This window comes from Haliotis rufescens, unplaced genomic scaffold, assembly GCF_023055435.1.
Source record: "Haliotis rufescens isolate VD_foot unplaced genomic scaffold, xgHalRufe1.0.p SCAF_1, whole genome shotgun sequence".
Classification (NCBI taxonomy): domain Eukaryota; kingdom Metazoa; phylum Mollusca; class Gastropoda; order Lepetellida; family Haliotidae; genus Haliotis; species Haliotis rufescens.
Window position 1 is genome coordinate 60,395,983 of NW_025963779.1, and position 22,276 is coordinate 60,418,258.

The 22,276-nt window shown below is 39.0% G+C and overlaps 1 protein-coding gene across 1 annotated transcript in view; it reads left to right on the top strand.

The window, feature by feature from the left end:
* LOC125371975 overlaps window positions 1-22,276 on the top strand; it is a 48,506-nt gene that overhangs the window by 7,180 nt on the left and 19,050 nt on the right. The window contains exon 7 of the mRNA XM_048380743.1: window positions 872-1,057. Within this exon, the coding sequence (XP_048236700.1) occupies window positions 872-1,057 (186 nt within the window). The remainder of the gene's footprint in view (window positions 1-871; window positions 1,058-22,276) is intronic.

Consider the following 22,276-nt stretch of genomic DNA (forward strand, 5'->3'; position numbering starts at 1 on the left):
ATTGTCTAGTTTAGGTCAAGTACATATTTACTATTGGGAGTCAAGTTACGCTTTAGGCCAAGTAGCTTTGAATCTAGATACTCCTAATATTAGTATATTGTAATGTTGGGGAGTTTAGAATTTCCTTGCAAAATCAAAGTGACTAAGCCTTTACTCTACAAGGAGTCCAGGAGACTTATTTCAGGGATCGGCCCTCTGTGTTTATTTCCCGTTAGTTCACCCAGCCGAGGTTATTCATTCATTAGCGTGTTGAATTGATTAACTCCCAGGTGTTAATTGGTTGCAGCCGACTTAACTGGCTGTCTATGCATCTTCTCAGTACCTTGTCAAAGTGTGGATTTAGCTATTTTCTTTTTATTACTGTTATACATGGCATTGTGTGTTCACAGCTTTCGGCCATGGGAGCCGTGCCAGAGGGGTACACAAAGTTTGTGATCTAGACTATCAGTTGTCTGACTTCCGTTTTGTGGAAGCCTCGGTGGCTAAGTGGGTTAGATCGTTGACTTTGTGTGCTGGCGATTAGGTGCCTTACTCTGGCAGGGTGGGTTCGAATCCCGGACGGGACTCGACCCAAAAAAGTACGAGGATCTGTACTTTACTAAGAAAGTGTTATCCCAAATATAACATTTGTTTATTATACTGTTGCTTAGCTAATCAGCTTGTATATTTGTTCTGGTTAAATAATATATTTGTATTTGTTATAAAAACTGAATCAACATCAACATGACAACATATATAATATTTACGACACGTAAACACGAATGTGAAAATATATTTTTGTTATTATTATCATTATTATTATTATTATAATTATAATTATAATTATAATTATTATTATTATTATCCTTTTGTTGTTGCTGTTGTCGTTTAGAAGTGGCACTACATACAGCAACTCATGAGACGCACCAGCAAAGACGGGCTGATCGTGAGGATTCAGGAGTTCGACGTCAACAGCATCAGTTTGGATCTTGCTGAATACGTCAAAGTGATCTTGGACGCACATGATCCAGACATAGTTCGCCTGACAAGTACAGGAGCCGGAGCTTTTTATATTTGGGTAATGTCTAACGAGTAAGTGAGTGTGAAGGGCTTTACTCCGTTCAGGCACTATTGGAGCCAACATGGATGCAAATAAATAAAAGCGGCAAACCCTTTCAAGTAACGGGTTTTACACAGTGTATCAACATAACCTGGCCTCTTACTCAACTGGGACAGAAACATAGGACCTTCCTGATTATGTTTCAAAGTTGTCAACACCATGCCATGCTTGTGGGTTGCACTAGAGTGGCAAGCGCCTAAAATCTGCATCACCTCGGGCTCTCCTCCCACGCCTAGGTGACACACCGTGATATAACTGAAATGCTGTTAAACACACTCGCTCACAAACTTACCCAGTCGTCTAAGGCGCCGCAATTTGCTGTGCAGAGTTGCGCCCCTTGGGCATGCATGCAACCTATGATCTTTGGTTCGAATCCCTGTTCGACACGGCTATGTTTCTAGGTTTGTCGGCACCATACCCGTGCTCGTGCGTTTCACCAAAGTGGTAAACATCTGAGACCGGCATCACTTCGTGATGTAACTGGAATAATGTGAAAAGCGGCGTTATACCGAACTCGGTGATTGACATTATGAGCATAAATCTACGCAATTGGACATGCATTAACCACGCCAGATACTGACACACTAAGCCAAACAACCTGGCCGATTTTCGTATTCAAACAAGTTATTAGCGGATCCTGTACGGTATTTGGGTGCAACTCTGCACAGCGAATTGTTGCCCCTAGGCCACATGATGATTATGTTCTCTGCTTGAAATAACAACACGTGGGAAATATTCTAGGTATATGACATACATATATGTGTCTTGGTTTATACTTTAACATATGTCCCTTATACTGGTATGGTCACCAAGGCATCATCATTTGAAAGCTCAAAAAGACCCTGAGATCTCTACACTGGCTACCTGTACAAGCACGTATTGGGTGCAACAGATTGTGTTGGTCGTACCAAGGACTATATAGAACAGCTCCACTATACATGTATGAGCTCGTGTCCCAATATTAACCATGGCGGTGTCTCAGATACAACGGTATTTGGCGGTAAATAGTTTAGATCTATTGCTGCAATTGAAATGGAATGAAATTCCCGGCTGTCTCAAGAATGCTGAAACACTTCCAAAATTCAAACCCAAGCTCAAGACGTATCTTTTTAAAAACAATCTTTGACTTTTGACTTTGTTTTTATATGCGCTTTGAGAGTGCTAAGGCGTCGAGTTAAGTGCTTTAAAAATAAACATATCATTATTATACTTTCAGTGTAGAAACATCATCAACGAAGTTCAACAGACTAAACAAGTTGCCAAGTAACCGGTGAACACTGTAAAGGCTGACATCTGTTAGACCCGCTTCAGAGCCGCCAGCGAGGCACGACACGTGTGCTGCTGTAACCAATGGCACCACATGTGTGCATGTGTGTAGCTGTATTAAAGTACATCACATCATCCGTACATGTGTCTAGATGTAACATAGTATTCAACGTTGTGTTTACATGTGTGTAGCTGTAACATAGTACACCACATCCTATTTACCAATGTGCAGTTGTAACATAGGTCACCACATCCTTCGTACTCATGTGTAGCTGTAACATAGGTCACCACATCCTATGTACCCATATGCAACTGTAACAAAGAACACCACATTCTATGTACCCATGTGCACCTGTAACAGAGTACACCACATCCTATGAACCCATATGCAGCTGTAACATAGTACACTACATTCTATGTACCCATGTGTAGCTGTAACAAAGTACACCACATCCTATGTACCCTTGTGCACCTGTAACAAAGTACACCACATCCTATGTACCCATATGCACCTGTAACAAAGTACACCACATCCTATAAAACCCATATGCAGATGTAACATAGTACACCACATCCTATGTACCCATGTGCAGCTGTAACAAAGTACACCACATTCTATGTACCCATATGCACCTGTAACATAGTATAACCACGTCCTATGTACCCATGTGCAGCTGTAACAAAGTACACCACATCCTATGTACCCATGTGCAGCTGTAACAAAGTACACCACATTCTATGTACCCATATGCACCTGTAACATAGTATAACCACGTCCTATGTACCCATGTGCAGCTGTAACAAAGTACACCACATCCTATGTACCCATGTGCAGCTGTAACAAAGTACACCACATTCTATGTACCCATGTGCAGCAGTAACAAAGTACACCACATTCTATGTACCCATATGCACCTGTAACATAGTATAACCACGTCCTATGTACCCATGTGCAGCTGTAACAAAGTACACCACATCATATGTACCCATGTGCAGCTGTAACATAGTACACCACATTCTATGTACCCATGTGCAGCTGTAACAAAGTACACCACATCCTATGTACCAATGTGCACCTGTAACAAAGTACACCACATTCTATGTACCCATATGCACCTGTAACATAGTTTAACCACGTCCTATGTACCCATGTGCAGCTGTAACAAAGTACATCACATCCTACGTACCTATGTGCAGCTGTAACAAAGTACACCACATTATATGTACCCATGTGCAGCTGTAACAAAGTGGGGCGGTCGGGTAGCCTAGTGGTTAAAGCGTTCGCTCGTCACGCCGAAGACCCGGGTTCGATTCCCGACATGGGTACTATGTGTGAAGCCCATTTCTGGTGTCCCCCGCCGTGATATTGCTGGAATATTGCTAAAAGCGGCGTAAAACCATACTCACTCACTCACTCACTCACTGTAACAAAGTACACCACATACTATGTACCCATGTGCAGCTGTAACAAAGTACACAACATACTATGTTCCCATATGCACCTGTAACAAAGTACACTACCTCCTATGAACCCATATGCAGCTGTAACATAGTACACCACATTCTATGTACCCATGTGCAGCTGTAACAAAGTACACCACATCCTATGTACCAATGTGCACCTGTAACAAAGTACACCACATTCTATGTACCCATATGCACCTGTAACATAGTATAACCACGTCCTATGTACCCATGTGCAGCTGTAACAAAGTACACCACATCCTATGTACCCATGTGCAGCTGTAACAAAGTACACCACATTATATGTACCAATGTGCAGCTGTAACAAAGTACACCACATTCTATGTACCCATGTGCAGCTGTAACATAGTACACCACATCCTATGTACCCATGTGCAGCTGTAACAAAGTACACCACATACTATGTACCCATATGCACCTGTAACATAGTATAACCACGTCCTATGTACCCATGTGCAGCTGTAACAAAGTACACCACATCCTATGTACCCATGTGCAGCTGTAACAAAGTACACCACATTATATGTACCAATGTGCAGCTGTAACAAAGTACACCACATCCTATGTACCCATGTGCAGCTGTAACATAGTACACCACATCCTATGTACCCATGTGCAGCTGTAACAAAGTACACCACATACTATGTACCCATATGCACCTGTAACATAGTATAACCACGTCCTATGTACCCATGTGCAGCTGTAACAAAGTACACCACATACTATGTACCCATATGCACCTGTAACATAGTATAACCACGTCCTATGTACCCATGTGCAGCTGTAACAAAGTACACCACATACTATGTACCCATATGCAGCTGTAACATAGTATAACCACGTCCTATGTACCCATGTGCAGCTGTAACAAAGTACACCACATTCTATGTACCCATGTGCAGCTGTAACAAAGTACACCACATCCTAAGACCCATGTGCAGCTGTAACAAAGTATACCACATACTATGTACCCATGTGCAACTGTAACAAAGTACACCACATCCTATGTACCCATATGCACCTGTAACATAGTATAACCATGTCCTATGTACCCATGTGCAGCTGTAACACAGTACACCACATTCTATGTACCCATGTGCCCCTGTAACAAAGTACACCACATCCCATGTACCCATGTGCAGCTGTAAGAAAGTACACCACATCCTATGTACCCATGTGTAGCTGTAACAAAGTACACCACATTCTATGTAACCTTGTGTAGCTGTAGCAAAGTACACCACATTCTATGTACCCATGTGCACCTGTAACATAGTACACCATATCCCATGTACCCATGTGCAGCTGTCACATAGTACACCACATCTTCTGTACACACGTAGACGGGTATACCGAAATAGTATTTTGACTTTTCTTGGAACTTGGCCTTGCGACCATTTGATACTTGTGTTCCAGAAAATGCCGGAAAATATAATTTTGCCTCAGGTTGTCTTAAAGGTATGATGAGATTCCCCTGATAGTGACTGCATGCTCCTTCAGAGAAACATTATGAACAAGCAGTGACACAAAAGACTCTTTGGGATGCCTCTATATCCCAACCCCCTAACCAAAGCTATCAAATGGCCGCCCCCTACAGTAACATTGTGAACACTGAGTGCGTGTTGCACCTATGAAACAGAAGACTCATGATTAAGAAATGTTGATTCACATCACCAATCCTAATTGTGAATTGGAAGATAATTTCTGCAAAGGTGTAGCTGTGCGATATCACGATGTGATGCCTGTTTCAGTGGGCTCGTGGTGGTGGTCGAGTTACCATATACCCCATTTACACAATCTGATATGCAAGGTTGGAAATAAACAACGTGCAATTCTGAAATGCTTGCGAAACACACGATCAACTCACTCCTGTCACGTATTGTTCTAGATCCTGATGTCTTGTTTTTCTTTGATACACGTCTACGAATTAAATCACTGCTTCAGAAGGAACACCATCCTTTTGAAATCAGATTAATGTAAAAATGTCAACAGTTGAAGCCATAGTTATGTCGCAGCAGTGTATTCGTGTTGTACATATTAAACTTTCGAATCTATCCCTCCGTGTTTTCTTGTACCCATGTTTCGTGTTTCGGATTATTTTTATCCTGAAATCCGAGATATGGCCTGTGGACAAATCTTGATGTCATGTTGCATGCTCGTGTGGTGTTATGTGCGGCTGTGTAACTAAAACGTCGAGTAAGAAGTTTGTTCATTTCAAACATGTAATATCGCACACAGGTCGTTACATCCTTTGTTCAGTAAACATGAATTAAAGTGAATCAAGCGATTCTTCTTTCATCATTTGTTCTAAAATGTCGTGAATTTTTAAAATGACGAGATTCGTTTCCATGTTTGGAACCAATGGCGGATATTTTATTAATTTGAAAAGGGGAGGTTAGTTAAAAAGGGATGCTTGTGAGATGAGGTGGCAATGCTTTTATTATCGTAATCTTTGCATCACCATTACAGTACCTGTCTGGTGAAGATACATTTGCCCAATCAGAAATCATGCAGTTTGACATACTGTCCATTAATACTGGCGTTTAGTTTTTTTTCTTGGTGAAGTATAAATTGCACATCTATAATAGTGGCAGTCGGTTTAGGCACCAGCAGTTCCGACGACGAGATCTATGGCATGAGCGAGTCAGATTGCGACTGAAATTATCATGAGACGGCCCCTCTAACGCTCTGTCATTTCCCCTACCACAGACCGTGCAGTGCATGCGTGCTTGCGCTGTGCCTTCCACAATTTGTCCCCCCTACGTGCCATGTACACATTTCTATACAAAATTACATGATAGTTTCTTAAAGAACTTCATCCGTCATGGGTCTTAAATTAAACAAAATTCACATTTTGTTGGGTACAGGGTATTCATGGTCAAGTACCGTATTGATGTTTCATACGCTTTCTGGATTTCGAGTTATTTTGCAATTCATCGTTCTCATTTGGAGTCAAACGGACTGTACAACCTACAATGGGAAATGCCATGTTGATTTCCATTAAATACTTAGTCGAGTCCAAGCAGTGCCATATATGCAACAGGTTGCGATGAAATTAAATAAATATCCATGTAAGGTTATTTGATTACTTCCGTTTTTAGAAAACTATGTTTCTCGCAACCATTATATCGAACCAGTCAATAACACAAGTAATTAATATTGAACATAAGTAATATTTGCACAACCCGAGCCCCCTTACGGACTGTTCTATGATAGCTGACCTAGTTATCTATGTGCAAACACGCGTTCAGAACGAGTACCAATTTCAAACAGAATGGAGAAAAATCTCAACGGTTCCAAATTAAAACAACAGGTATCTAATCTACAGCTCGACTACCTCACATTTATAAACACATAAGGTATGGTTTCCAATGCTTTGCCGGGAAATTTCTTCAGGACACTCCCATTCGGTACCAACTATTATTGCATGGCGCGGATGTGATGGAATGCTTCATATTTCACAGTTTCCCCATATTTATCCTATCTTGTCATAAGAGAACTTGCGTCTGATAGCATGAAATAGAAGTGCTTTCTTCAAATAAATATGGTAAACCTTTCAATATGGAGCTACTTTTCATATGTAAAAGCGTCTTTGTATTTGAGAGTTGGCGCCAATCTGAGTCTCATAGGAAGAGTTAGGTGCAAAGCAAAAACATAAGATTTCACCTTTCTTTGAGAAGCGCGTAGACACTTTGTCTAATGGACGGACATACATATCTGGATATGACTCAAGAATGTAATTAGAAAGTGCAATTCATCTCACTGAAAGTTAATTCATTCTGCTATCATCCTATTGTCAAACTTTCCAGTTATTGGGTTTGTATTTCATTTCGTATTTAAAACCTCGTGAGACATGAAAGAAATATATGACAATTCGCTGACTTCTTTTATAGAAATAAGACACTGAGCTAACTGCGTTCCCTCTCTTCAATTTCTAAATGTCCATAATATTTCATATTCATTCGCCAAAGAACCCACCATCTTTGTGTTGCGAGGTTTTGTGAGGAAAAGATTACATGGAATAAGATTTTAAGTATTTAATTACTTCTCATGCATTAAACTGGCTTCAGGTAGTCGAGGGTCCAACATTAACCCTCTGTAGAAGCACAACAACAGGGAAAAGGAGTCCGTTCTGAAACCAGCTGTATCCATCATTGACGTTCCATCAGTTCATCGTATAATCAACATCTGCCAAGAGAATAAATACCCCCAAAAAAACAAAACTAGTTGTTACAGTCGAAAACATGTTAAAGTTCCAATATAAATAATATGAATCAACCTTTGTATTTCTCTTTTGGAAAAACAGCCTCTGTGATCTAGCAGATGGAACGTCTGCTCGGAGAGCGGAAGGCCTGGTTAAAAGATGTCATTTTCCGTTTTCCTGCAATGATTAAACAAGGACTGGTTGGCTCAGCCAGTATGTTGTGTCTGGGTGGTGTATCTATGTTGAACTGCGACATGGTATCCCACTGAACTTGAACTATAAAACAGGATCTGGATTAGTCCTAGCAGCAACATACACGTACATGCACGCAGGTACAAGGGGTGGTTAAAATGTGTTCTAAGACTAACTATGACTGACAGTATTGATGGAGTTGGTTGCTAATTTTCAACACTTATGCCAACGATGCTTGAGTGTCATCGTACCACTAGTGTAGTGAACCTCCTCCTGTTGGTGCAAAGGCCATCTATATCAGAAAGTAGCATAATGCTTTCCAGACAGGCCTTTACCGAAGCTAAGGAAGAGCTACATTTGTAGGTGGAAATCTGGTGAAAACGGAGGATGTTCAATGAGTTCAAAGCCAGTCATGCATTGCAGCCAAGCCACCAACAGAGTTGTGAACAGAAGGTGTATTGTCCTGGTGGAACAACACAGTTTTAGGGAGTTTTCCACGAAATGTTAACCTTGATATTCTCACGCTGTTGCCTAAACAGAATAACACACTATTGGCCTTAATCTTTCGGGAGAACAGACTTGCCTTCTTCAGAGGATGAGACGTTAGATGTTTCCACAGCTTTGATTGCTGTTTTGACAACTGATGTTTTGCCCTGATGGTTGTTAACCCAAGACTTATCAATGGTTACAAATCGTTCAAACAAATTAGCTGGCTCTGCTTCAAAACGAGGTAAATTCTCACGAGAGATCACGAACCTGGAACATTTCTGACCAGGAGTCAGAAGCATTGGAACCAAGCGTGTCTAAACCTTTGTCGTGTCATGCCCAGTTGATGGTCCCAACTCTCCTCATCAGAGGTGCCTATTGTATTGGCTATGTGACGTGTGGTTATGACAGCGCAGTTAATTCTAAATTACGTTTATGCCGTCAGAAATACGCTGTTCAAACCCCATTTCGCCTAACATAACTTTGGGAAAATATCTGAAGAACAAATAAATAATTTGAGTTGGCCTTAAAGAAGCTGGAAAAGTATTTTAAATTCAGTGTGGGACTTGATCTAAGCGCGCTTCGTTGAATAAAAAAGAGAGGCTGAAGAATGAGCTTCACATTCCAATTTGGCATGAGGATATGCGACGTGCTATCGCAGTAACTGCTTGGCAATATGTTGAGACACATAACACGGTGTACGCTCGGCTCGTCTGTATACAGGTAACCTGCAGCATCCCGTCATCTTTGAAATACGTTGTGTGATGACATCATGTCACTCGTTCCACGTGTTTTGGGCACATTAACTATAACAAACACGTCAAATTTGATCATCGTCATTTATTTCATTATTGGATGTAATGAATAACTAATGCGGAATGAGCCTTCTTAAAGGTTAAGAGTGGAACACAGTTGCTGCATATGCTTCTATTACCAATCGCTTTATTCGGCAGTGCTAGCAAGAGCTTCTGTTAACGACGCGAGACAGGGGAGAGACAGAATTGGTTGGTTGGTGATGTCTGATTATGAGTTGAGGTGACTAACGGTATTTGTGCTGAACCAATCTTCTGTTTCAGTTCGTAACATAGCTTAGAAATTTATAATATTATATTTTCGACAGTCAGTATACATCCTGCAAATAAAAGCGGAAAAAACCCTTTCTATATTCATAAGAAATATGTACCAAAAGCAGAGTCGATTGCACGATTCCGACTATATATGGATCATTTTTTTATCACTATTATATAGTGAGGACACTAGGTGTTCGAGAAAAAGGTGAGCGTATACTACCCCGCCGGTGGCACCAATCACAAACACATGCAAATGCAAGGCAATTGTGCACTTGAAAAAACATCAACACGGGAACCTCGTCTACTATAGAACTCTCTGAAAGCTTTACGGGATTGCCTAAAAGTCGGGCCGGGCCGGGCCAAGACGGGCCAAAGTGTTATTGGGTAATTACTTCATTATCGGCGATCATATCTACATATTATTGATGCAACATACACACATGACACTACTGAACAATCACCAATCCAAAACGTGCAGCATAATTAAGTAATTCGGAGTAAATCACTTAAAAACTAGAAAGTGGAGCTGTGTGTTAGCGTCGCTGATCTAGGTAACATGTAAAAGAGCAATCGTTAAACGAAATACGATTTGACACGTATCAAATACTTCTAGCTATCGTCATACGAATTTCCATCTGTCGGCATAGCGTTTATATTATAGGAACGTACTATATCTAAGTAAATACCACTTTATAACGTCACTGTTCATCGTATTTAAAGCAGACACGTTGGTTAAAGTAGACCTCTTCTCCCTCTACTCTCGACAGTCACACAGTTCGCTCCGACTTGGCCCGGGCTGTCAAAATCAACTTTAAACAGACAGATTTATCTTCAAATGTGATTACCTCTATAGATTAGTGTTATATCTACCTATACACCACTTTATAATGTTACAGATCGCAGTATTTATAGACAACAAGGGGCTCAAAGTGAAGCCCTTTTCCCTCTACATTCTCAACATAGTCTCTATCAGAAGTGTTTGGCTTGTGTTGGGTCCGACTTGGCCCGGGCGGTCAAAATCAACTTTAAACACACAGATGTATCTACAAATGTGATTAAATCTATAGATTAGTATTATATCTACCTATACACCAATTTATAATGTCCAGGTGTATCGCATTTAAAGAAATCTGCGCCCTTAAAGTGAAGCATTTTTACTGTATTTTCTTTAAAAAATCAAAGTCAGAAATGTTCGGTCCGACCTGGCCCGGGCTGTTAAAATCAACTTAAACCTCACAGATGTATCATCAAATGGATTCACATCTATAGATTAGTATTATATCTACCTATACACCACTTTATAATGTCACAGATTGCAGTATTTATAGACAACAAGGGGCTCGAAAGTGAAGCCCTTTTCCCTCTACATTCTCAACATAGTCTCTATCAGAAGTGTTTGGCTTGTGTTGGGTCCGACTTGGCCCGGGCGGTCAAAATCAACTTTAAACACACAGATGTAACTTCAAATGTGATTAAATCTATAGATTAGTGTTATATCTACCTATACACCAATTTATAATGTCCAGGTGTATCGCATTTAAAGAAATCTGCGCCCTTAAAGTGAAGCATTTTTACTGTATTTTCTTTAAAAAAAACCAAGTCAGAAATGTTCGGTCCGACCTGGCCCGGGCTGTTAAAATCAACTTAAACCTCACAGATGTATCTTCAAATGTGATTAAATCTATAGATTAGTATTATATCTACTTATACACCACTTTATAATGTCACAGATTGCAGTATTTATAGACAACAAGGGGCTCGAAAGTGAAGCCCTTTTCCCTCTACATTCTCAACATAGTCTCTATCAGAAGTGTTTGGCTTGTGTTGGGTCCGACTTGGCCCGGGCGGTCAAAATCAACTTTAAACACACAGATGTATCTTCAAATGTGACTAAATCTATAGATTAGTGTTATATCTACCTATACACCAATTTATAATGTCACAGATCGCAGTATTTATAGAAGACATGGGGCTTAAAGTGAAGCCCTTTTCCCCTCTACATTCTCAACATAGTCTCTATCAGAAGTGTTTGGCTTGTGTTGGGTCCGACTTGGCCCGGGCGGTCAAAATCAACTTTAAACACACAGATGTAACTTCAAATGTGATTAAATCTATAGATTAGTGTTATATCTACCTATACACCAATTTATAATGTCCAGGTGTATCGCATTTAAAGAAATCTGCGCCCTTAAAGTGAAGCATTTTTACTGTATTTTCTTTAAAAAAAACAAGTCAGAAATGTTCGGTCCGACTTGGCCCGGGCTGTTAAAATCAACTTAAACCTCACAGATGTATCTTCAAATGTAATTAAATCTATAGATTAGTATTATATCTACTTATACACCACTTTATAATGTCACAGATTGCAGTATTTATAGACAACAAGGGGCTCGAAAGTGAAGCCCTTTTCCCTCTACATTCTCAACATAGTCTCTATCAGAAGTGTTTGGCTTGTGTTGGGTCCGACTTGGCCCGGGCGGTCAAAATCAACTTTAAACACACAGATGTAACTTCAAATGTGATTAAATCTATAGATTAGTGTTATATCTACCTATACACCAATTTATAATGTCCAGGTGTGTCGCATTTAAAGAAATCTGCGCCCTTAAAGTGAAGCATTTTTACTTTATTTTCTTTAAAAAATCCAAGTCAGAAATGTTCGGTCCGACCTGGCCCGGGCTGTTAAAATCAACTTAAACCTCACAGATGTATCACCAAATGGATTCACATCTATAGATTAGTATTATATCAACCTATACATCACTTTATAATGTCACAGATTGCAGTATTTATAGACAACAAGGGGCTCGAAAGTGAAGCCCTTTTCCCTCTACATTCTCAACATAGTCTCTATCAGAAGTGTTTGGCTTGTGTTGGGTCCGACTTGGCCCGGGCGGTCAAAATCAACTTTAAACACACAGATGTATCTTCAAATGTGACTAAATCTATAGATTAGTGTTATATCTACCTATACACCAATTTATAATGTCACAGATCGCAGTATTTATAGAAGACATGGATGGGGCTTAAAGTGAAGCCCTTTTCCCCTCTACATTCTCAACATAGTCTCTATCAGAAGTGTTTGGCTTGTGTTGGGTCCGACCTGGCCCGGGCTGTTAAAATCAACTTAAACCTCACAGATGTATCATCAAATGGATTCACATCTATAGATTAGTATTATATCTACCTATACATCACTTTATAATGTCACAGATTGCAGTATTTATAGACAACAAGGGGCTCGAAAGTGAAGCCCTTTTCCCTCTACATTCTCAACATAGTCTCTATCAGAAGTGTTTGGCTTGTGTTGGGTCCGACTTGGCCCGGGCGGTCAAAATCAACTTTAAACACACAGATGTAACTTCAAATGTGATTAAATCTATAGATTAGTGTTATATCTACCTATACACCAATTTATAATGTCCAGGTGTGTCGCATTTAAAGAAATCTGCGCCCTTAAAGTGAAGCATTTTTACTTATTTTCTTTAAAAAATCCAAGTCAGAAATGTTCGGTCCGACCTGGCCCGGGCTGTTAAAATCAACTTAAACCTCACAGATGTATCATCAAATGGATTCACATCTATAGATTAGTATTATATCTACCTATACATCACTTTATAATGTCACAGATTGCAGTATTTATAGACAACAAGGGGCTCGAAAGTGAAGCCCTTTTCCCTCTACATTCTCAACATAGTCTCTATCAGAAGTGTTTGGCTTGTGTTGGGTCCGACTTGGCCCGGGCGGTCAAAATCAACTTTAAATAGACAGATGTATCTTCAAATGTGACTAAATCTATAGATTAGTGTTATATCTACCTATACACCAATTTATAATGTCCAGGTGTGTCGCATTTAAAGAAATCTGCGCCCTTAAAGTGAAGCATTTTTACTTATTTTCTTTAACAAATCCAAGTCAGAAATGTTCGGTCCGACCTGGCCCGGGCTGTTAAAATCAACTTAAACCTCACAGATGTATCACCAAATGGATTCACATCTATAGATTAGTATTATATCAACCTATACATCACTTTATAATGTCACAGATTGCAGTATTTATAGACAACAAGGGGCTCGAAAGTGAAGCCCTTTTCCCTCTACATTCTCAACATAGTCTCTATCAGAAGTGTTTGGCTTGTGTTGGGTCCGACTTGGCCCGGGCGGTCAAAATCAACTTTAAACACACAGATGTAACTTCAAATGTGATTAAATCTATAGATTAGTGTTATATCTACCTATACACCAATTTATAATGTCCAGGTGTGTCGCATTTAAAGAAATCTGCGCCCTTAAAGTGAAGCATTTTTACTGTATTTTCTTTAAAAAAAACAAGTCAGAAATGTTCGGTCCGACCTGGCCCGGGCTGTTAAAATCAACTTAAACCTCACAGATGTATCTTCAAATGTGATTAAATCTATAGATTAGTATTATATCTACTTATACACCACTTTATAATGTCACAGATTGCAGTATTTATAGACAACAAGGGGCTCGAAAGTGAAGCCCTTTTCCCTCTACATTCTCAACATAGTCTCTATCAGAAGTGTTTGGCTTGTGTTGGGTCCGACTTGGCCCGGGCGGTCAAAATCAACTTTAAACACACAGATGTATCTTCAAATGTGACTTAATCTATAGATTAGTGTTATATCTACCTATACACCAATTTATAATGTCCAGGTGTATCGCATTTAAAGAAATCTGCGCCCTTATAGTGAAGCATTTTTACTTATTTTCTTTAAAAAATCCAAGTCAGAAATGTTCGGTCCGACCTGGCCCGGGCTGTTAAAATCAACTTAAACCTCACAGATGTATCACCAAATGGATTCACATCTATAGATTAGTATTATATCAACCTATACATCACTTTATAATGTCACAGATTGCAGTATTTATAGACAACAAGGGGCTCGAAAGTGAAGCCCTTTTCCCTCTACATTCTCAACATAGTCTCTATCAGAAGTGTTTGGCTTGTGTTGGGTCCGACTTGGCCCGGGCGGTCAAAATCAACTTTAAACACACAGATGTAACTTCAAATGTGATTAAATCTATAGATTAGTGTTATATCTACCTATACACCAATTTATAATGTCCAGGTGTATCGCATTTAAAGAAATCTGCGCCCTTATAGTGAAGCATTTTTACTGTATTTTCTTTAAAAAATCCAAGTCAGAAATGTTCGGTCCGACCTGGCCCGGGCTGTTAAAATCAACTTAAACCTCACAGATGTATCATCAAATGGATTCACATCTATAGATTAGTATTATATCTACCTATACACCACTTTATAATGTCACAGATTGCAGTATTTATAGACAACAAGGGGCTCGAAAGTGAAGCCCTTTTCCCTCTACATTCTCAACATAGTCTCTATCAGAAGTGTTTGGCTTGTGTTGGGTCCGACTTGGCCCGGGCGGTCAAAATCAACTTTAAATAGACAGATGTATCTTCAAATGTGACTAAATCTATAGATTAGTGTTATATCTACCTATACACCAATTTATAATGTCCAGGTGTGTCGCATTTAAAGAAATCTGCGCCCTTAAAGTGAAGCATTTTTACTTTATTTTCTTTAAAAAATCCAAGTCAGAAATGTTCGGTCCGACCTGGCCCGGGCTGTTAAAATCAACTTAAACCTCACAGATGTATCACCAAATGGATTCACATCTATAGATTAGTATTATATCAACCTATACATCACTTTATAATGTCACAGATTGCAGTATTTATAGACAACAAGGGGCTCGAAAGTGAAGCCCTTTTCCCTCTACATTCTCAACATAGTCTCTATCAGAAGTGTTTGGCTTGTGTTGGGTCCGACTTGGCCCGGGCGGTCAAAATCAACTTTAAACACACAGATGTATCTTCAAATGTGACTAAATCTATAGATTAGTGTTATATCTACCTATACACCAATTTATAATGTCACAGATCGCAGTATTTATAGAAGACATGGATGGGGCTTAAAGTGAAGCCCTTTTCCCCTCTACATTCTCAACATAGTCTCTATCAGAAGTGTTTGGCTTGTGTTGGGTCCGACCTGGCCCGGGCTGTTAAAATCAACTTAAACCTCACAGATGTATCATCAAATGGATTCACATCTATAGATTAGTATTATATCTACCTATACATCACTTTATAATGTCACAGATTGCAGTATTTATAGACAACAAGGGGCTCGAAAGTGAAGCCCTTTTCCCTCTACATTCTCAACATAGTCTCTATCAGAAGTGTTTGGCTTGTGTTGGGTCCGACTTGGCCCGGGCGGTCAAAATCAACTTTAAACACACAGATGTAACTTCAAATGTGATTAAATCTATAGATTAGTGTTATATCTACCTATACACCAATTTATAATGTCCAGGTGTGTCGCATTTAAAGAAATCTGCGCCCTTAAAGTGAAGCATTTTTACTTATTTTCTTTAAAAAATCCAAGTCAGAAATGTTCGGTCCGACCTGGCCCGGGCTGTTAAAATCAACTTAAACCTCACAGATGTATCATCAAATGGATTCACATCTATAGATTAGTATTATATCTACCTATACATCACTTTATAATGTCACAGATTGCAGTATTTATAGACAACAAGGGGCTCGAAAGTGAAGCCCTTTTCCCTCTACATTCTCAACATAGTCTCTATCAGAAGTGTTTGGCTTGTGTTGGGTCCGACTTGGCCCGGGCGGTCAAAATCAACTTTAAATAGACAGATGTATCTTCAAATGTGACTAAATCTATAGATTAGTGTTATATCTACCTATACACCAATTTATAATGTCCAGGTGTGTCGCATTTAAAGAAATCTGCGCCCTTAAAGTGAAGCATTTTTACTTATTTTCTTTAACAAATCCAAGTCAGAAATGTTCGGTCCGACCTGGCCCGGGCTGTTAAAATCAACTTAAACCTCACAGATGTATCACCAAATGGATTCACATCTATAGATTAGTATTATATCAACCTATACATCACTTTATAATGTCACAGATTGCAGTATTTATAGACAACAAGGGGCTCGAAAGTGAAGCCCTTTTCCCTCTACATTCTCAACATAGTCTCTATCAGAAGTGTTTGGCTTGTGTTGGGTCCGACTTGGCCCGGGCGGTCAAAATCAACTTTAAACACACAGATGTAACTTCAAATGTGATTAAATCTATAGATTAGTGTTATATCTACCTATACACCAATTTATAATGTCCAGGTGTGTCGCATTTAAAGAAATCTGCGCCCTTAAAGTGAAGCATTTTTACTGTATTTTCTTTAAAAAAAACAAGTCAGAAATGTTCGGTCCGACCTGGCCCGGGCTGTTAAAATCAACTTAAACCTCACAGATGTATCTTCAAATGTGATTAAATCTATAGATTAGTATTATATCTACTTATACACCACTTTATAATGTCACAGATTGCAGTATTTATAGACAACAAGGGGCTCGAAAGTGAAGCCCTTTTCCCTCTACATTCTCAACATAGTCTCTATCAGAAGTGTTTGGCTTGTGTTGGGTCCGACTTGGCCCGGGCGGTCAAAATCAACTTTAAACACACAGATGTATCTTCAAATGTGACTTAATCTATAGATTAGTGTTATATCTACCTATACACCAATTTATAATGTCCAGGTGTATCGCATTTAAAGAAATCTGCGCCCTTATAGTGAAGCATTTTTACTTATTTTCTTTAAAAAATCCAAGTCAGAAATGTTCGGTCCGACCTGGCCCGGGCTGTTAAAATCAACTTAAACCTCACAGATGTATCACCAAATGGATTCACATCTATAGATTAGTATTATATCAACCTATACATCACTTTATAATGTCACAGATTGCAGTATTTATAGACAACAAGGGGCTCGAAAGTGAAGCCCTTTTCCCTCTACATTCTCAACATAGTCTCTATCAGAAGTGTTTGGCTTGTGTTGGGTCCGACTTGGCCCGGGCGGTCAAAATCAACTTTAAACACACAGATGTAACTTCAAATGTGATTAAATCTATAGATTAGTGTTATATCTACCTATACACCAATTTATAATGTCCAGGTGTATCGCATTTAAAGAAATCTGCGCCCTTATAGTGAAGCATTTTTACTGTATTTTCTTTAAAAAATCCAAGTCAGAAATGTTCGGTCCGACCTGGCCCGGGCTGTTAAAATCAACTTAAACCTCACAGATGTATCATCAAATGGATTCACATCTATAGATTAGTATTATATCTACCTATACACCACTTTATAATGTCACAGATTGCAGTATTTATAGACAACAAGGGGCTCGAAAGTGAAGCCCTTTTCCCTCTACATTCTCAACATAGTCTCTATCAGAAGTGTTTGGCTTGTGTTGGGTCCGACTTGGCCCGGGCGGTCAAAATCAACTTTAAATAGACAGATGTATCTTCAAATGTGACTAAATCTATAGATTAGTGTTATATCTACCTATACACCAATTTATAATGTCCAGGTGTGTCGCATTTAAAGAAATCTGCGCCCTTAAAGTGAAGCATTTTTACTTTATTTTCTTTAAAAAATCCAAGTCAGAAATGTTCGGTCCGACCTGGCACGGGCTGTTAAAATCAACTTAAACCTCACAGACGTATCATCAAATGGATTCACATCTATAGATTAGTATTATATCTACCTATACACCACTTTATAATGTCACAGATTGCAGTATTTATAGACAACAAGGGGCTCGAAAGTGAAGCCCTTTTCCCTCTACATTCTCAACATAGTCTCTATCAGAAGTGTTTGGCTTGTGTTGGGTCCGACTTGGCCCGGGCGGTCAAAATCAACTTTAAATAGACAGATGTATCTTCAAATGTGACTAAATCTATAGATTAGTGTTATATCTACCTATACACCAATTTATAATGTCCAGGTGTGTCGCATTTAAAGAAATCTGCGCCCTTAAAGTGAAGCATTTTTACTTATTTTCTTTAACAAATCCAAGTCAGAAATGTTCGGTCCGACCTGGCCCGGGCTGTTAAAATCAACTTAAACCTCACAGATGTATCACCAAATGGATTCACATCTATAGATTAGTATTATATCAACCTATACATCACTTTATAATGTCACAGATTGCAGTATTTATAGACAACAAGGGGCTCGAAAGTGAAGCCCTTTTCCCTCTACATTCTCAACATAGTCTCTATCAGAAGTGTTTGGCTTGTGTTGGGTCCGACTTGGCCCGGGCGGTCAAAATCAACTTTAAATAGACAGATGTATCTTCAAATGTGACTAAATCTATAGATTAGTGTTATATCTACCTATACACCAATTTATAATGTCCAGGTGTGTCGCATTTAAAGAAATCTGCGCCCTTAAAGTGAAGCATTTTTACTTATTTTCTTTAACAAATCCAAGTCAGAAATGTTCGGTCCGACCTGGCCCGGGCTGTTAAAATCAACTTAAACCTCACAGATGTATCACCAAATGGATTCACATCTATAGATTAGTATTATATCAACCTATACATCACTTTATAATGTCACAGATTGCAGTATTTATAGACAACAAGGGGCTCGAAAGTGAAGCCCTTTTCCCTCTACATTCTCAACATAGTCTCTATCAGAAGTGTTTGGCTTGTGTTGGGTCCGACTTGGCCCGGGCGGTCAAAATCAACTTTAAACACACAGATGTAACTTCAAATGTGATTAAATCTATAGATTAGTGTTATATCTACCTATACACCAATTTATAATGTCCAGGTGTGTCGCATTTAAAGAAATCTGCGCCCTTAAAGTGAAGCATTTTTACTGTATTTTCTTTAAAAAAAACAAGTCAGAAATGTTCGGTCCGACCTGGCCCGGGCTGTTAAAATCAACTTAAACCTCACAGATGTATCTTCAAATGTGATTAAATCTATAGATTAGTGTTATATCTACTTATACACCACTTTATAATGTCACAGATTGCAGTATTTATAGACAACAAGGGGCTCGAAAGTGAAGCCCTTTTCCCTCTACATTCTCAACATAGTCTCTATCAGAAGTGTTTGGCTTGTGTTGGGTCCGACTTGGCCCGGGCGGTCAAAATCAACTTTAAACACACAGATGTATCTTCAAATGTGACTTAATCTATAGATTAGTGTTATATCTACCTATACACCAATTTATAATGTCCAGGTGTATCGCATTTAAAGAAATCTGCGCCCTTATAGTGAAGCATTTTTACTTATTTTCTTTAACAAATCCAAGTCAGAAATGTTCGGTCCGACCTGGCCCGGGCTGTTAAAATCAACTTAAACCTCACAGATGTATCACCAAATGGATTCACATCTATAGATTAGTATTATATCAACCTATACATCACTTTATAATGTCACAGATTGCAGTATTTATAGACAACAAGGGGCTCGAAAGTGAAGCCCTTTTCCCTCTACATTCTCAACATAGTCTCTATCAGAAGTGTTTGGCTTGTGTTGGGTCCGACTTGGCCCGGGCGGTCAAAATCAACTTTAAACACACAGATGTAACTTCAAATGTGATTAAATCTATAGATTAGTGTTATATCTATCTATACACCAATTTATAATGTCCAGGTGTATCGCATTTAAAGAAATCTGCGCCCTTATAGTGAAGCATTTTTACTGTATTTTCTTTAAAAAATCCAAGTCAGAAATGTTCGGTCCGACCTGGCCCGGGCTGTTAAAATCAACTTAAACCTCACAGATGTATCATCAAATGGATTCACATCTATAGATTAGTATTATATCTACCTATACACCACTTTATAATGTCACAGATTGCAGTATTTATAGACAACAAGGGGCTCGAAAGTGAAGCCCTTTTCCCTCTACATTCTCAACATAGTCTCTATCAGAAGTGTTTGGCTTGTGTTGGGTCCGACTTGGCCCGGGCGGTCAAAATCAACTTTAAATAGACAGATGTATCTTCAAATGTGACTAAATCTATAGATTAGTGTTATATCTACCTATACACCAATTTATAATGTCCAGGTGTGTCGCATTTAAAGAAATCTGCGCCCTTAAAGTGAAGCATTTTTACTTTATTTTCTTTAAAAAATCCAAGTCAGAAATGTTCGGTCCGACCTGGCACGGGCTGTTAAAATCAACTTAAACCTCACAGACGTATCATCAAATGGATTCACATCTATAGATTAGTATTATATCTACCTATACACCACTTTATAATGTCACAGATTGCAGTATTTATAGACAACAAGGGGCTCGAAAGTGAAGCCCTTTTCCCTCTACATTCTCAACATAGTCTCTATCAGAAGTGTTTGGCTTGTGTTGGGTCCGACTTGGCCCGGGCGGTCAAAATCAACTTTAAATAGACAGATGTATCTTCAAATGTGACTAAATCTATAGATTAGTGTTATATCTACCTATACACCAATTTATAATGTCCAGGTGTGTCGCATTTAAAGAAATCTGCGCCCTTAAAGTGAAGCATTTTTACTTATTTTCTTTAACAAATCCAAGTCAGAAATGTTCGGTCCGACCTGGCCCGGGCTGTTAAAATCAACTTAAACCTCACAGATGTATCACCAAATGGATTCACATCTATAGATTAGTATTATATCAACCTATACATCACTTTATAATGTCACAGATTGCAGTATTTATAGACAACAAGGGGCTCGAAAGTGAAGCCCTTTTCCCTCTACATTCTCAACATAGTCTCTATCAGAAGTGTTTGGCTTGTGTTGGATCCGACTTGGCCCGGGCGGTGAAAATCAACTTTAAACACACAGATGTAACTTCAAATGTGATTGAAACTATAGATTAGTGTTATATCTACCTATACACCAATTTATAATGTCCAGGTGTATCGCATTTAAAGAAATCTGCGCCCTTAAAGTGAAGCATTTTTACTTTATTTTCTTTAAAAAATCCAAGTCAGAAATGTTCGGTCCGACCTGGCACGGGCTGTTAAAATCAACTTAAACCTCACAGACGTATCATCAAATGGATTCACATCTATAGATTAGTATTATATCTACCTATACACCACTTTATAATGTCACAGATTGCAGTATTTATAGACAACAAGGGGCTCGAAAGTGAAGCCCTTTTCCCTCTACATTCTCAACATAGTCTCTATCAGAAGTGTTTGGCTTGTGTTGGGTCCGACTTGGCCCGGGCGGTCAAAATCAACTTTAAATAGACAGATGTATCTTCAAATGTGACTAAATCTATAGATTAGTGTTATATCTACCTATACACCAATTTATAATGTCCAGGTGTGTCGCATTTAAAGAAATCTGCGCCCTTAAAGTGAAGCATTTTTACTTATTTTCTTTAACAAATCCAAGTCAGAAATGTTCGGTCCGACCTGGCCCGGGCTGTTAAAATCAACTTAAACCTCACAGATGTATCACCAAATGGATTCACATCTATAGATTAGTATTATATCAACCTATACATCACTTTATAATGTCACAGATTGCAGTATTTATAGACAACAAGGGGCTCGAAAGTGAAGCCCTTTTCCCTCTACATTCTCAACATAGTCTCTATCAGAAGTGT